This window comes from Leptopilina heterotoma, unplaced genomic scaffold (assembly GCF_015476425.1).
Source record: "Leptopilina heterotoma isolate Lh14 unplaced genomic scaffold, ASM1547642v1 Lhet_123, whole genome shotgun sequence".
Lineage (NCBI taxonomy): Eukaryota > Metazoa > Arthropoda > Insecta > Hymenoptera > Figitidae > Leptopilina > Leptopilina heterotoma.
Window position 1 is genome coordinate 1,571,016 of NW_025110842.1, and position 17,058 is coordinate 1,588,073.

Genomic DNA, 17,058 nt, shown 5'->3' on the forward strand with positions numbered 1-17,058 from the left:
AAAAAAATAAATAAATATAAAAACAATAGAAAATGAAAAAAAAGTTTTATGTTCAAAAATTAACAAATAAATATTGAAAATGAACAAAAACATTTTTTTTGAATTGAAAACACTTTTAAAAATATTTTTAAAAAAGGCAAAATATTTTTTAAAAAATTGAAAATAACAAAGATTTCTTTAAAATTGAAAAATTTTTTTTTAAAATTGTAAATAACATAAAAAATACTTGAAAATGACAAAAAATATTCCTTACAATTCGAGAAAATCTATTAAAAAAAAGCTTGAAGAGGATAAAAAATATTTTAAAAATACACTTGAAGATTACAAGAAATTCTTTGAAAATGGAAAAAAAATACAAAAAAGTTGGAAATTACAAAGAAATTCCTCAAAATTGAAAGAAACCTTCAAAAAATACTTGAAATTAAAAAAACTATTTAAAATTACTTAAAGATAATAAAAAAATCGTTAAAAATGTAAAATAAATATAAAAGAAACTTGAAAATTACAAAAAATTTCTTAAAATTCAGAAAAATATTTTTAAAAAACTTGAAAATAACAAAGATTTCTTTGAAATTAGAAGAAAAAGAAAATTGTAAATGACATAAAAAGTACTTGTAAATGATAGAAAAAAATTTATAAAATTTATGAAAATAAAAATTTATGAAATTTATAAAAAAAAAGCTTGAAAAAGACAAAAAATATTTTTAAAAAATACTCGAAGATAACAAAAAATTTCTTTGAAAATGAAAAAAATATCCTTAAAATTTAAAGAAAATTTCAAAAAATATTTGTAAATGAAAAAAACTATTTAAAAATACTTGAAGATAACAAAATATTCGTTAAAAATGAAAGATAAACACAGAAAACTTGAAAATTACAAAAAATTCTCGAAAAAGGAAAGAAGAATTCTCAATAAAAAGAGATTTGTTAGAAAAAAAAAAATAAAAAACAAAATTCTTGTCAAGAAGAAGAAGAAGAAGAATAGAAAAACCATTTTTCGTTTACCTCGTAAACGCAGTGAATAAGACCAAAAGTCGTTGCCCCATAATGCGCCTTATCCAACACTCCACAAAGTAATTCGCCATTTCGAATGACAACTTCCGCTTCGGACATGGTTTTCGGATTTTCAAAAGCTTCGCCACATTTTGGCGCACGTGGCTCCTTAATTTGCCATTCCTTGATGCCAATTTTCGCACTGCCCGTCAAATTAATTCTCGCCTTGCCTTTTGGAATGAGATTGATAATAACCGTCGATATCACTTGTTTGCCGGACCAAAGTTCCTTTGGTTTCACGATCGCCGGCGGCAGGAGAATCAAATCCCCAGGTACCGACCACAGCGCCGAGTAAATTAACAGTTGATAATCATCCCTTAAAATTCATTGTAATTCATTTTAAATTAATCAATCAAAATTTCAAGAAAAAAAAACAAAAAACAAATATTTACTCACTTTTCGAAAAATTTGCCTCTCATCGTTAATCGCACACCGGAAATTATATGATCTTGAATCAATCCACTCAAAGGGGTTCCGTCTTTTGGCACCAAATACTGATTTGCAGTATTTGCTGTTAAAAATAGAAAAACAAATTTTAAACTCGAATTTTCTTATTTCTTAATTTTTAATTTTTAATTTTCTTTAATTTTCAACTCGAAATCGAAAAAGTATGAAAATAGAAAATAATGACAAGTAAAGAATAAAAATAAGTGAAAAATAGAAAAGAAGAAGGAAAAGCAAAGCTGAGTGAAAAAAAGAAATAAAAAATAAAGACAAGTGAAAAATAGAAGCAAATAAAAAATAAAGACAAGTAAAAAATAAAGGTGAGGAAAAAATTAAATATTAGGAAAAAAATATAAGCAAATAAATAATAAAGCCAAGTAGAAACTGAAAACAAAAAAAAATGAGTAAAAAATGAAAACAAGCGGAAAATAAAGCCGAATAAAAAATATAAACAAATAAAAAATTAATTCAAGGAAAAAATAATAATTAGTGAGGAATAAAAACAAATAAAAAATTAAAAGCCAGGAAACACAAAACAAAAAAATAAAGACAAGTAAAAAAAATAGAAACGAGTGAAAAATAGAAAGAAATAAAAAATAAAGACAAGAAAACAATAGAAACAATTGAAAAATAAAGCCAAATAAAAACTTGAAAATGACAAAAAAATGTGATTACAATTGAAGAAACAATAAAAAATGATTGTAAATTAAAATAATTCTTTAAAACTGAAAATAAATAAAAAAATATTTCAAAATATCTGGAAATAAAAAAAGAATTCTTAAAAAATAAAAAAAGGGAGAAAAATTCATTAAAAATTTAAAAAAGAACATAAAATATAATCAAAAATGAAAAATATTTTCTTAAAATTCAAAAAAATCATAAAAATACTTTAAAATAAGAAGAATATTTTAAAAACAATTCAAAATAACATAAAAAATTTTTTTTTAAACTGAAAGAAAAATAAAACAAAAATTAAAAATGATGAAAAAAATTCCTTAATGATTAAAAAATCCCAAAAAAGCATGAAAATTATATAAAATTCTTCAAAACTGAAAAAAAATATAAAAATTATTTGAAAAAGAAAGAAAAGAAGTTGAATATATCTTTGAAATTTTAAAATAACAAAAACTTGATTAAATTGTGAGAAATTTAAAAAAAAATTGAAATGGACAAAAAATAGTAAAAAAAATAATTGAAAAAGAAAATAAAATTTTTTTAATTTGAAACAATAATAAATAAAAGCAAAAAATGAAAATTAATTTTAGAAAATAAAAGTAGAATTCTTTTAAAATTAAAAAAAAAACATTAAAATACTAGAAAAAGTATAAAAATTTCTAAAAATAACACAAAAAAAAATAATTCAAAATAACATGAAATTCATTAAAATTGAAATAAAAATAAAACAAAACTTGAAAATGATTTTTCTTTGAAATCAAAAAAAAAAAATAAATTAAAGAAATTAATAGAACTGTAGAAAAAACACTACATTTTTGGAAACAAAACTTCTTGAAAATTGACGAAAATAAATTGAAAAAATAAAATAATTGAAGAAAATTGAAAAAGATTGAAAAGAACAAAAAAAAACATTTAAAAAAAACTTGAAAATAACAACAAATTCTTTAAAAATGAAAAAAGAGAAATAAAAAAAAATTGAATTTGACAAAAAAATTCCTTAAAATTTAAAAATTCAGGAAAAATACTTGAAAAATGGAAAAAAATACAAAAATATATTTGAAAATGAAAAAAAAATTTTTTTAAAATATATGAACATGAAAAAAAAACTATTTAAAACAAACAAACAAAAATGGAAAGAAAAATGGAAGAAATGGAAGAAAAATACAAGTAACTTAAAAATTACAAAAAAAAATTTTTGAAATTCAAAAAAACCTTAAAAAAATACTTGAAAATAAAAAAAAATATTTAAAAATACTTGAAGATAACCAAAATTTTTTTTTAAAAAACTGAAGAAAAATACAGGAAACTTGAATATATTACAAAAAAAATTCCTTAAAATTCAAAGAATTTGAAAAAAAAATTGGAAAGGACAAAAAAATATTCAAAATTACTTGAAAATAACATGAATTTCATTAAAATTGAAATCAAATTAAATACGAATTTGCAGTATTTGCTTTAAAAAATAGAAAAACAAATTTTTAAACTCGAATTCTCTTAATTCAAATCTCGAAATCAATGAAAAAAGTATCAAAATAAAAAATAAAGACAAATAAAGAATAAAAGCAAGTAAAAAATAGAAAAGAAGAATGAAAAGCAAACCCGAGTGGTAAAAGAACAAGAAATAAAAAATAAAGAAAAGAAAAAATATAAACAAGTTAAAGAGTAAAAGCCAAGTGGAAAATAAAAATAAATAAAATATAAAGCCAAGTGAAAATAAAAACAAATAAAAAATAAAGCCAAGTGAAAAAATAAAAAGAAACAAAAAAAAATAAAGTCAAGAAAAAATAGAAACAATTGAAAAATAAAGCCAAGTGAAAATAAAAACAAATAAAAAATAAAGCCAAGTGAAAATAAAAACAAATAAAAAATAAAGCCAAGTGAAAATAAAAACAAATAAAAAATAAAGCCAAGTGAAAAAATAAAAAGAAACAAAAAAAATAAAGTCAAGAAAAAATAGAAACAATTGAAAAATAAAGCCAAGTGAAAATAAAAACAAATAAAAAATAAAGCCAAGTGAGAATAAAATGAAACCAAAAAACAAAGTCAAAAAAAATAGAAACAATTGAAAAATAAAGCCAAGTGAAAAAGAGAAAGAAATAAAAAATAAACCCAAATGAAAAATAAACCCAAATGAAAAAGAAAGACAAATGAAAAATAAAGTCAAAAAATAAATCGAAACAAGTAAAAATAAAGAAAAATAGAACCAAGAAAGCAAAAAAAAAATCGAATCAAGTAAAAACAAAGAAAAGGAATAAGGAAAAAACCAAAGGAATTACCAATAAATTTGGCCTCTGCACGTGCGACTTCGTTCTGCGGAAAATGTGCGTTCATTTCGTCGCCATCGAAATCGGCATTGTACGCCTTGCAGTTTGCGTAATGCAAACGCAATGTCTTCTCGGCTTTCAAAATTCGTGCGCGATGCGCCATTATACTCGGCTTATGAAGTGTCGGTTGACGATTCAACAGCAGCATATCGCCGTTTTGTAAATGTCGATGCACAATTTTCATTCCGTCGAAAAATTTATTCGACTTCGCCGTCTTCGTCAGCAGGGTCTTTGCTATACTCTCCCTTTGCGTCAATGACAAGCTGCTTATTCGTTTCACTGAACCGTCTTCGTTTTGAATCAAAACGGCACTGGAAACAAGAAGTAGAAGAAGAATTGTAATTATTTATTATTTTCTTACTATTTCTGTTTTTTATTCAATATTTTTACTTTTATTTAAAATTTCGATTGCTTTATTCATTTTCATTGTTACTATATTTTTATTATTTCTATTTCTATACATTATATGACTTTATTCTAATTTTTGTTTCTTAATTAATTCTATTATCTATTTTTTATTTTTTTATTCTTCTGTCATATCAATTTCTATTATTATCCACGAATTTTAACAGAATTTTACAAAAAAAAATAATTTAAAACCAGCAAAGATTTTTATTAATTATAAAAATAATGGAATTTTTGCGAAGAAATTTATTATTATTTACGAAATTGGTTGAACTTTTCGCAAAGAATTTTATTAATTACGAAAATAATTGAATTTTTTGCGAAGAATTTTATTATTTACAAAAATTAATGAAGTTTTTGCAAAAAATTTAATTATTTACGAAAATAATTGAACTTTTGCAGAAGAATTTTAGTATTTACGAAAATAATTGAATTTTTGACAAAGAATTTTATTATTTACAAAAATAATTGAATTCTATAGAAAATTTTTTATTATCTATGAAATTAATTGAATTTTTGTCAAAAAAATTTATTATTTTCTCGAAAATAATTGAAATTTTTTGCGAAAAATTTTATTATTTCTGAAAATAATTGAAATTCTGGGAAGATTTTCATTATTTTTTTCTATTATATCTAGATTTATATTATTTTCGACGAATTTTATCAAAATTTTCCAAAATTAATTGATTTCTAGCAAAGAACTTTATTATTTTTGAAAATAATTGAATTTTGCAAAGTATTTTATTAAAATGCCTCAAAATAATTGAATTTTTGGGAATAATTTTGTTATTTATCTTTAATAATTGAATTCATTTGAAGAATTATTTATGTAAATAATTGAATTTCTCAGAAGACTTTTATTATTTTCTTAAAAAATAAAATTCTTCTCAAAAATTCAATTATTTGATTTTAACAAAAATAAAATTCTTCTCAAGAATTCAATTATTTTCAGCAACTAGAAAATTCATCACAAGAATTCAATTATTTTCTACAATTTTAGTAAATTACTTCTCAAAAATTCCATTATTTTTATGAACAAAAGAAAATTTTTCGCAAGAATTGAATTATTTTCATCTAAAATAAAATTTACAACAAGAATTCAATTTATTATTTTCATAAAAAAAATTGTCCCAAGAATTTAATTATTTTCTTCAATTTTAAGAAAATTCTCTACAAAAATTCAATTATTTTCTGAAAAACTAAAATTTTCCACAAGAATTCAATTATTTTCATAAAAAAAATTTTGTCACAAGAATTCAATTATTTTCTTCAATTTTGAGAAAATTCTCTACAAAAATTCAATAAGTTTCATAAAAAAAAATTGAATTCCTCACGAAACATTTTATTATTATTTATGAAAATAATTGATTTCTTTCAAAAAATTTTATTAAATTAAAAATAACTATAATCCTGCGTAGAATTTTTTTATTTACGAAAATAATTGAATTATTGCAAAAACTTTTATTAAAATGTTAAAAAACGAATTGAAATTCTATGAAAAATTTTGTTATTTTTGAAAATAATTGAATTTATGTGAGGAATTTTTCTTTGTTTATAAAAATAGTTAAATTTTTGAAAAAAATTTATAAATATAATTAAATTTTTAAAGGAAATTATTTGAAACTTTTAGAAGATTTTTATTTTCTTACGAATATAATTGAATTCTTGCTAAGAATTTTAATAAATTTAAAAAAAAAAAATTCATGAATTTTTGCGACGAATTTTATTATTTATGAAATTAAGAGAATTTATGGGAACAATTTTTATGGTTTATAAAAAGTAATTGAATTTTTGACAAGTATTTTATCAAAATTGTAGAAAATAATTGAATTCTTGTGGCGAATTTTCTGATTGATGAAAATAATTGAATTCTTGAGAAGAATTTAATTTATTAAGTAAATAATTGAATTTTTGTAAAAAAAATTCTTTTATCTAAATAATTGAATTCTTATGTCAAATTTTAGTTTTTAAAAAAATAATTGAATTTTTGTAGAGAATTTTCTTCAAAATTGAAAAAAATAATTGAATCAAAATTTTTTTTATTATTTATGAAAATAATTCAATTCTTGTTTAGAATTTTATCAAAATTCTTTAAAATAATTGAATTTTCAAGAAGAAATTTATTACTTTTAAAAATAATTGAATTCTTGTGATGAATATTGTTATACTTATGAAAATAATTGAATTTTGCAACGAATTTTATTAAAAAGCCTCAAAATAATTAAATTTTCGGAAATAATTTTGTTATTTTTAAAAATAATTGAATTTTTTCAAAAAAATTTCATTAAAATTGTACTTAAAATAAATTAAATTTTCGAACAATTTTGTTAAAATATTTGAAAATAATTGAATTCCTGTAAAAAATTTTAATATTTTTGTAAATAATTGAATTATTGCGAAAATTTTATTAAAATGTTTAAAAAGAATTGAATTTTAGTAAAAAACTTTATTTGTGAAAATAATTGAATTTTTTGATTAATTAATTGAAAATAGTGTTAAAAATAATTGAAATTCTTCGATGAGTTTTATTATTTATGAAAATAATTGAATTCTTGCTTAGAATTTTATCCAAAATTTTATTAAAAAATTGAGTTTTCATGAAAAATGTTATTATTAGTGGAATTAATTGAATGATTGTGAAAAGAATTGTATAAAAATTTTGTTAAATAATTGATTTTTTTGAAAATGCTACATTCTAAATTAATTGAATTTGTGTGGAAATTTTATTATTTCCTGAAAATAATTGAATTTTGGATGAATTTTATCAATTTTCTTTTAAATAATTGAATTGTTTTGCGAAATTTGATGAAAATACAATAGATATTGAAAATAGAATTTTGAATATTTTTTTTTAAATATTAAATCGTTTTAAAGAAATTGATTATAATTTTTTCTAATAGTTTTTTGATTTGTAAAAATGTAAAAAATAGAATAATTACCCAGGATGAACGTCGGGACCGTTAATAATCATTTGCCTGAGTTCTTGTACATTCCACGGTGTCACTGGAACTGGATAAGTCAATTTCAATGCAAACGCTTCCGGCACTCCAATTTCGTCAATATCTAAATTCGGATCCGGCGTGATGACAGTTCGCGCCGCGTAATTCACACGCTTTCCCATCATGTGCATGCGAATAATTCCCTCCTTCTTCTCCAAAACTTGCTTCACGCCCAGACACGTCGCCGAATCCGTCGTTCTATTCATTTCACGATCAACCAAATGATTTACATTAATCTGCAAATCCTGCCAAGTGTTGTGTAATTTTTCAATTAGAGTTCCGCCTCGTACATTCTCAAGTAGTCTCTGCAAAAGAAAACGGCAAAATTTTTCACTATTATTTCGAATTTTTCCATTTTTTATTATTTATTCTTTCTGCTTCTTTTTTTTCATTTTTTTATTGTTGCTATTTATTTATTATTTCTATTTTTTATTCTCTCTGTTTCTTTACTATTTCTATTTTTTATTAATTTTACTTCTTTATTATTATTTCTATTTTTTATTCCTTCTGTTTCTTTACTATTTCTTTTTTTTTTTATTAATTTTACTTCTTTATTATTATTTCTATTTTTTATTCTTTCTCTTTCTTTACTATTTCTATTTTTATTCCTCCTGTTTCTTTACTATTTCTATTTTTTATTAATTTTACTTCTTTATTAAATTACTATTTTTGTTATTATTTCTTCTTCTTTATTATATTAATTTTTTATCAAATTCCGTTTCTTTACTATTTTCGCGAATTTTAGTTTAAATTCTCAACAAAAATTTAATTTTAATCAAATAATTAATTGAATTAAAGCTCAAAAATAATTTGGCTAAATTCTTGAAACAGAAAAGTAAAAACGTTAGATTTTAGAAAAATTTTCATTTTTTTGGTACTTGTGATGATTATTATAAATAAAATACTATTAATTGGAGGGAAAAAAAATGAAAAAGAAAAATTTAAGATTAAATAAAATTACAAACCAGAGTTTCCTCGTTAATTTTTTCTCGAGCTCGTAAATTTTCCCCATCATTCTCGCCATCATCGTCATTATTATCCGCTTGGGACAATTTTAAATCCTCAATTATTTTTCGCAAAATGAGACAATTTTGAATAATCACTTTATAGCATTGCGTGCGTGGATGCTCCAAGATTTGTCCCTTTAGCATGCTTATTGGTCGGACGATTGGCGGTAAAACGGGAAGAATATCGTGAAAAAGAATATCAGTTGGATATTCCATTTTCATACAGTCGAGAACCGGAATAATTACTTTTAAAATTTCCTTCTCGTTTGTCCACAATTTCCTTAAATATTCCCTCGATTGATCGGGTAGAATCGGTACAATTTTGTCTCTATTCAAATCTCCCCGATTATTGATTCTAAAAGTAAAGAAAAAATTAACAATAATTAGATTTAAAAAATTCAAGGTTGCCACCACGCTTTCCCTCATTTCAAATTCCCTGACTTTTCCAGGTTTTCTAGGTTAAAAAACGTAATTTTTCCAGGTTTTTAAAACTACATTTATATTTTACCAAATTTTATTTTTAATTTTAGTTTAATTTCAATTCAATTATTCATTTCTAGAAATTTTAACTAAAATTCTTCTTTAAAGCAATTATTTTTAATAATATTTGAAAAAGTTCTTCTTTGGGAATTTTTAAATCCATACAATAAAAAAAAAATAATAATAATAATAATAATAATAATAATAATAATAATAATAATAGCTTTTTGTTTACAATTCAATGTTACCTAAAATTTCGATTATTCTGACATTCTTCAATGAAAAAAAATTAGAAAATTAAAAAAATTAAATAATTAAAAAAAAATTCCATTAAACTTGTTGAGAAAAATTAATTCAATAAATTTCCTTAAAAATCTTTTGTCAAGAATTTAATTATTTTTTTAGATAATAAAATTATTCGCAGGAATTCAATTATTCTTAAAAAAAAATTGAATAAAATTCTTCGAAATAATTCAATTATTTTTAAAATTGACAAAATTCTTCGCAATAAGAATTCAATTATTTTCAAAATTCATCAAATTCTCAGCAAGAATTCAATTATTTTCAAAAATGATAAAATTCTTCGTAAATATTCAATTATTTACAATATATTAATTTTTACGTAATTTCGATTCTTCTGACATTTCAATTAAATATATATATATATATATATATATATATATATATATATATATATATATATATATTAGAAAATAAAAACTTGAAGAATTAAAGAAAAATTCAATTAAACTTTTTTAAAAAAATTTTTATAAAGATTATTGAAATTTTGACGAGAATTTTTGTAAATTGTTGAACACAATTAAATTTCTGCGAAGAATTTTATTAATTTTTTTAAATAATTGAATTCTTGAGACGAATTTTTATTAAAATGTCTTTTTAAATAATTGAATTCTTTTATAAAATTTTATTCAAATAGTAGACATTGAAAATAATTTAATTTTGACAAATTTGAAAAAAAAATTATCAAAATTTCTACGAAGAATTTTATGAAAATTATTTTGAAAAATAATTGAATTATTACAAAGAATTAAAAAATAACAAAATTCTTAAATAACAAAAATTTAAAATTCTAATTACATTCAGAAATTTTAATAAAATTTTTCTCAAGAATTTAAATATTTTCGAAAAATAATAAAAAATCTTTACAGAGATTCAATTATTTTCAAAAGTCTTAATAAAAAATTCTTCCCAAGAATTCAATTATTTTGAAAAATATCAGAATTTTAGCAGAAATTCAAATATTTTAAAAAGTTTTGATAAAACTTGTTTTGGTAGAAATACAATTATTATTAAGACAATTTTTAAAAAAATGTCTCGATAAAATTAAATTATTTTTAAAATTTTAATGAAATTCTTCGAAAGAATTCGATTATTATAATCTAAGATTTTAATTGAAATCTATTTTTAAATAAATGTTTATGAGAAAATTCTACCAGAATTCAATTATTTAAATACAAATGAAATGCAAATAAATAATTTATTGAATAATTGAATGTTTCTTGGAATTCAATTCCCATTAAAAATTTTATTAACAAATTTTTAAATAATTAAATTCTTTGGACGAATTTTAATAAAATTTTTAAGAATTTTTTCGAGGAATTCGATTAAAATAATTCTATTGAAAATAATTGAATTCCTAAAAAGAATTTTATTATTTACGAAAATAATTGAATCCCCGTAAAAATTTTATTATTTATGAAAATAGTTGAATGATTGCGAAGAAATTTATAAAAACAATTTGTTATTAATGAAATTCTTTTGAAATTTTTATTATTTTTTTAAAATAATTAAAAGTTTTTGTAGAATTTTATTAAATTTTTTTTTTTGAAATAATTAAATTCTTTTGGTAAATTTCATGAAAATAGTAGATATTGAGAACAATATTTAATTTTTGCGAAGAATATTATTACTTTTGAAAATAATTGAAATTTTGCAATGGATTTTATTTAAATTTTTGAAAATAATTGAATTTTATTACTTTAGAAAATAATTGAATTCGTGTGATAAATATTGTTAATTATGAAAATAATTGAAATTTTGTAATGAATTTTAATAAAATTTTTGAAAATAATTGAATTTTGTCGAAGAATTTTGCTATTTACTTAAATAAAGATAATTGAAATAAAGTAAAGTTAATAAAAAGAAATAATTTTATAAAAGAAAATAAAGTAAAATTAATAAAAAAAGAAATAAAAATAAAAAAATTAAGAAACAATAAGAAAAAGATTTATTTTATTAATAAAATGAAAAACTAACTTGGGCGTCATAATTCGATTTCCACTGGTCGTAATCCGTAAAAATACCTCTTGACAATAAATACAATTCTTCAACAATTTGCAATTCTTCAGCACCTTGTCGACGTGAGCCTGAAGTTCCATATTATAATTTCGTGTATTCATATTGACACCACCCTCGTCGCGTCCATTATTAATTTTGTACTTTTCGCGATTGTGCAAATTTTGCACATAACTTTGTATAACATCCTTGACATAGGCATAAATTTCATCGCCCTGTCCCGTCTCCGGCAACGATGAACAAACTTCTTGCTCGAGTTCGAGAATATCGCTGAAATATCCCTCCTCGAGGAGTTTCAATTTTGCCACTAATAATAATTTCTCGTGACGTGCAATTTGTAAACTGAAACATTGTCGGCAGGTTAAACGTAAAATTGTGTATAAAATTTTATGACACAGGGGATTAACAACTGTTAATGGTAATTCAATGTGGCCAAAGTGTCCCGTGCATTTTAGTACAGCGTGTCCACATGTTTCGCAAGGATCTGAATTTTCGTGCAGTGGTCCTGGAAAAAAAAAATTTATATTAGTATTTTTTCTTCTTCTTTTTGTTTTAAGGATAAAATTCAATTATTTTCAAAAATAACAAAATTTTTCCTAACAATTCAATTATTTTCATAAATAAGAAAATTCTTCTCAGGAATTCAATTATTTTTGAAAATTTTAATAAAAAATTCTTTGCAACTATTCAATTATTTTCACATAAATAATAAAATTCATCGCGGGATTTCAATTAATTTTAATACAATTTTACAGGAATTAATCCAGAAATTTAATTATTCTTAAAAATTTAATTTCGATTCCTAGAAGAAATCAATTATTTAAAAAAATGCTTTTTTTTAAATTCTTTGGAAGAATTTATTTATTATTTATTATTATTTATTTGTTTATTTACAAAAATATTAGAATTTTTCACAGGAATTCAATTATTTTAAATACAATTTTAATTAAATTTTTTTTGAAATAATTCAATTACTCTTTTGGATTTTAATAAAATTCTTCCCGAGAATTCAATTATTTACGTATAAATAATTCTTCGAAAGAATTCAATTTTTAAAGATAATTATAACAAAATTATTCTCGAAAATTCAATTATTTTGAGGGATTTTAATAAAATTTTTTGCAAAATTCAATTATTATCGTAAATAATAAAATTCTTTCTGTACAATTCAATTATTTTTGAAAAATTTTCACAAAAATCGTTGAAAATAATTGAAAAAAAAATTATTCAAATATTGTCCAAAATTCAATTATTTTCGAAAATAATAAAATTCTTGTTCAAAAATTTAATTAATTTTCTAAATATTTAATTGATTCGTTAAAAATTAAATTATTTTGATAAATAGTAAAATTCATCGTTAGAATTCAATTATTTTTTAAGGAATTTTAATAAAATTCGTAGAAAATAATAGAAACAGAAGTAATTGAAAAAATAATGAAAATGATGTGAAAATTCAATTATTTTCGTAAATAATAAAATTCTTTGTTGAAAATTCAATTATTTTCGTCAATAATAAAACTCTTTCTCTAGAATACAATTATTTTTTTGAAAATTTTTATAAAACAGAAATAGAAATAAAAATAATGAAAATCTTCTCAAAAATTCAATTATTTTATGAAATATTGAAATTGTTCTGAAAAAATTCAATTATTTTCGTAAAAATAATAAATTTCTTCACTAGAATTCAATTATTTTTAAAAGTAATAAATTTCTTCTTTAAAATTCAATTATTTAAAAACATTTCTGATAGAATTCTAAGCAATAATTCAATTATTTTCATAAATAAAAATTTTGTCACAAGAATTCAATTATTTTCTTCAATTTTGAGAAAATTCTCTACAAAAATTCAATTATTTTTTTAAAAACTTAAAATTTACACAAGAATTCAATTATTTAGGTAATACACAAGAATTACACAAGAATTACACAAGAATTAATTAATTACACAAGAATTCAATTATTTAGGTAAAAGAAATTTTTTTTACAAAAGTCAATTATTTACTTAATAAATTAAATTCTTTTCAAAAATTTAATTATTTTCTTACAGACTAAAATACTTCTCAAAAATTAAATTACTTTTTATAAAACATAAAAATTATTCCCATGAATTCTCTTAATTTCATAAATAATAAAATTCGTCGCAAAAATTCATGAATTTTTTTTCAAAAAAATTTATTAAAATTCTTGGCAAGAATTCAATTATATTCGTAAGAAAATAAAATTCTTCTGAAAGTTTCAAATAATTTTCTTTAAAAATTCAATTATATAATTATAAATTCTTTACAAAAATTAAACTATTTTTATAAACAAAAAAAAAATTCCTCACAATAAATTCAATTATTTTCAAAAATAACAAAATTTTTCACAGAATTTCAATTCTTTTTTTAACATTTTAATAAAAGTTTTCGCAATAATTCAATTATTTTCAAAAATATTTAATAAAATGCCACACAGACATTCAATTATTCTCAAAAATTTTAATCGAATTCTTTGCAAATTTTAATTATTTTTAAAAACTTTTCGCAATTCAATAATTTTCAATATTTACTATTTTTATTAAAATTCGAAACAGATTTCAATTATTTAAAAAATGTTTTGTAAAAATCTTCGTTAGAATTCAATTTTCTTCTTAAATAATTAAATTTTTTTAGGAATTCAGTTATTTTAATTATAATTTGCATATTTTTTTACTATTCTTGTTACTAAAATAAAATAAAAAATTGATTTTACATTTAATTGATTAATTTAATATATTCTTTAAAAGGGGAATAAAATTAAAGAAAACGTTAACTAATCAGAAAACTTCTTTAAAATAGAAAAAACCATAAAAATTACTTGACAATAGCAAGAAAAATTTTTCAAAATTGTAAAGAAAAAATTAATAATAACTTTGAAACTAATAAAAAATTGCTTGAAATTGAAAAAAGTCGTAAAAAATACTTGAAAATAAGAAAAAAATATATTAAAAACTACTTGAAAATAACGAAAAAATTCATTTAAACTAAAAATGTAAAAAAATATTTAAAAATTCTTCAAAATGACAAAAATTTCTTGAAATTAATAAAAACTATATAAAAAATACTTGAAAATTAGAGAAAAAATTTCGTAAAATTGAAAAATTCTCAAACAATAATTAAAATTTTGAATAAATTGAAACTCGACAATTATTGAATTTAGATTCAACAAAAAAATTGTTTAAAAAATGATTAAAAATAATTACCAAGAGCCGGATCATAGAGTCCACCTTTTTCCGGATGATTTAATCCAAATTTATCGAATGGATAGGGTTTGTAAATTTTCACCACACTTAATTTTCGAATTTCCTCCTCGGTGAGAAAGGAAAAAACGAGACTCTTTGCATCGAAATGTCTCGCTGCTTTACGAGCCGCCAATTTATATCCCGACATTATTTTCCTCTTTTTCTTTTTAATTTAATTTTAGTTTTTTATTCGCCTGTAAATAAGAATTAGTAATAATTTTTATAAAAAAAATTTTATAATAATAAACAACAATAATAATGACAATAATAATTATTATTATAATAATATAATTAATAATAATACTTATAATATATAATAATAATAATAATAATAATAATAATAATATTAATAACAATTATTATACTTATCATACACGAGGTTTTAAAAAGAAAGTTCGTGAAAAACGTGAAAAGGGTGAAAAGTAATAATATTCATTTTTGAGGTTATGTTCAATTTTCTGTCACCGTTTTTAATAGAATAAAGAATAGAGATAATTTACCCTTTTTTCGCAGCAGAGAAATTCCGTTCGCTTTTTAAATACACACTCACGAATTATTAACTTGTTATCACATTTTGCTCTTGAATATTCAAGAAAGTAATTTAAAGACTAAAGAAAATAACAAGAAGAACGTGTTACTTGCGGCCTGCTGTCAACACGTGTTTAGTTACGTCGTCTCTTTGTAAATATAAATAATACAAACTGCATTATTATACCTATATATAGTCATATAAGAAACTTTTCCCCTTCTAAGCTTTGTAGTAATTCTTTTATTTTATAAACAATAAGAAAAAAATGTTAATAATTAAAAAAAATTGTGTTTTTTTTTAAATAAAAAGTACAATTTTTTGAAAATTGGGGAACTTCTTTACCGACTGAGTCATCCTGCAGTGCAGTGAATGGTGTGAACATAACTGATTAACAATTGGACAAAATTTCTAAAGTCTGCTTCACAGAATCGGGTATAAAGGCGCGTTCACACCTTGGCTGACTGACTGCTTAAGTAAAAACTCAATTTGTTTTGTTTTAAAAGTTTAAAAATTTAGTTGTTGTCTTATTACGATTTAGGAAAAATAAATAAGAGTAAAAAAATAAATTAAATAAATAAGTAGAGTAAATAAAAAGTAACATTGATTTCAATTGTCCAGTTGAAGCAAGTTTGTCTTTTGGACACGCCAATCGACGAAACTATAATTTACCAACTGTCGGTAAATTACCGACTATCATCATAATTTAACTTGCCGACAAACTTTTTTTCCCATAATTTAAATATTTTTTTATTTAAATTAAAAAAAAGGAATTTGAAGCGGGAAATTTGGATTTTTGTTTTTAAGAAAAATGAATAAACTGAAAAAAATTATATTTCTCGGAACAATTAAGTGGCACTGATTTACTTTCAAAAATTATCAATAATAAATACACATTTAAACTAACTATCGACTTTTTTTTAATCAATTACGAGTCGAAGGCATTTTTTTGTTTGTAGATTCGTCTATATATAAATACACAAGAAAAAAATTTTTTTTTCCAACTGCTTTTTTTCCTCGAATATTGTTATGTATACAAAATAAGTATATAAACAAAATTTGAGAAAATTCTATAAATATTCTCAAGAGTATCGAATAAAATAATAATATTATTAATATTAATAATTAATAATTATTATAATTGTAATAGTAAAATAATAATGATAATAATCTATAATAATAATATTTAATAATTATAATAATTTTAATAAAAATATAATAATAATAATAATTTTAATTATAATAATAATAATAATTTTAATTATCATAATAATAATAATAATAATTTTAATTATAATAATAATAATAATAATAATTTTAATAATAATTAATAAAAATAATTATAATTACAATAATAATTTTAATTTTAATAATATAATTATAATCATAATCATAATAATAGTAATTATAATATTAATAATAATGAAAATTATCACTATTATTATAACAGTTAACATTTTTCTTTCATACAATTCTTGCACTCTTATCAATTTTTTTTTCTATTCGTCTCAATTTTATTAACATATCAATTTAAAGGAAGAAACTAACTTTTTTTTATTAAAAAGAAATA

The 17,058-nt window shown here is 20.3% G+C and overlaps 1 protein-coding gene across 2 annotated transcripts in view; it reads right to left on the minus strand.

Annotated features, from left to right (window-relative positions):
• The window catches only part of LOC122512529 (DNA-directed RNA polymerase I subunit RPA1), a 30,809-nt gene extending 15,001 nt beyond the window's left edge, over window positions 1-15,808 (minus strand). The window contains exons 1-8 of one of the 2 annotated variants that reach the window (XM_043628419.1): window positions 15,463-15,808; window positions 14,924-15,156; window positions 11,665-12,208; window positions 8,866-9,262; window positions 7,841-8,205; window positions 4,449-4,807; window positions 1,450-1,564; window positions 1,006-1,369 (exon numbers count right to left, since the gene is read on the minus strand). In XM_043628419.1, coding sequence (XP_043484354.1) covers window positions 1,006-1,369; window positions 1,450-1,564; window positions 4,449-4,807; window positions 7,841-8,205; window positions 8,866-9,262; window positions 11,665-12,208; window positions 14,924-15,110 — 2,331 coding nt within the window. In that variant the 5' untranslated portion in view covers window positions 15,111-15,156; window positions 15,463-15,808. Of the gene's footprint in view, window positions 1-1,005; window positions 1,370-1,449; window positions 1,565-4,448; window positions 4,808-7,840; window positions 8,206-8,865; window positions 9,263-11,664; window positions 12,209-14,923; window positions 15,157-15,336; window positions 15,390-15,462 lie in introns of those variants that run through there. The other variant, XM_043628420.1, reaches the window with a different exon arrangement.
• Window positions 15,809-17,058: the final 1,250 nt, after the last annotated feature.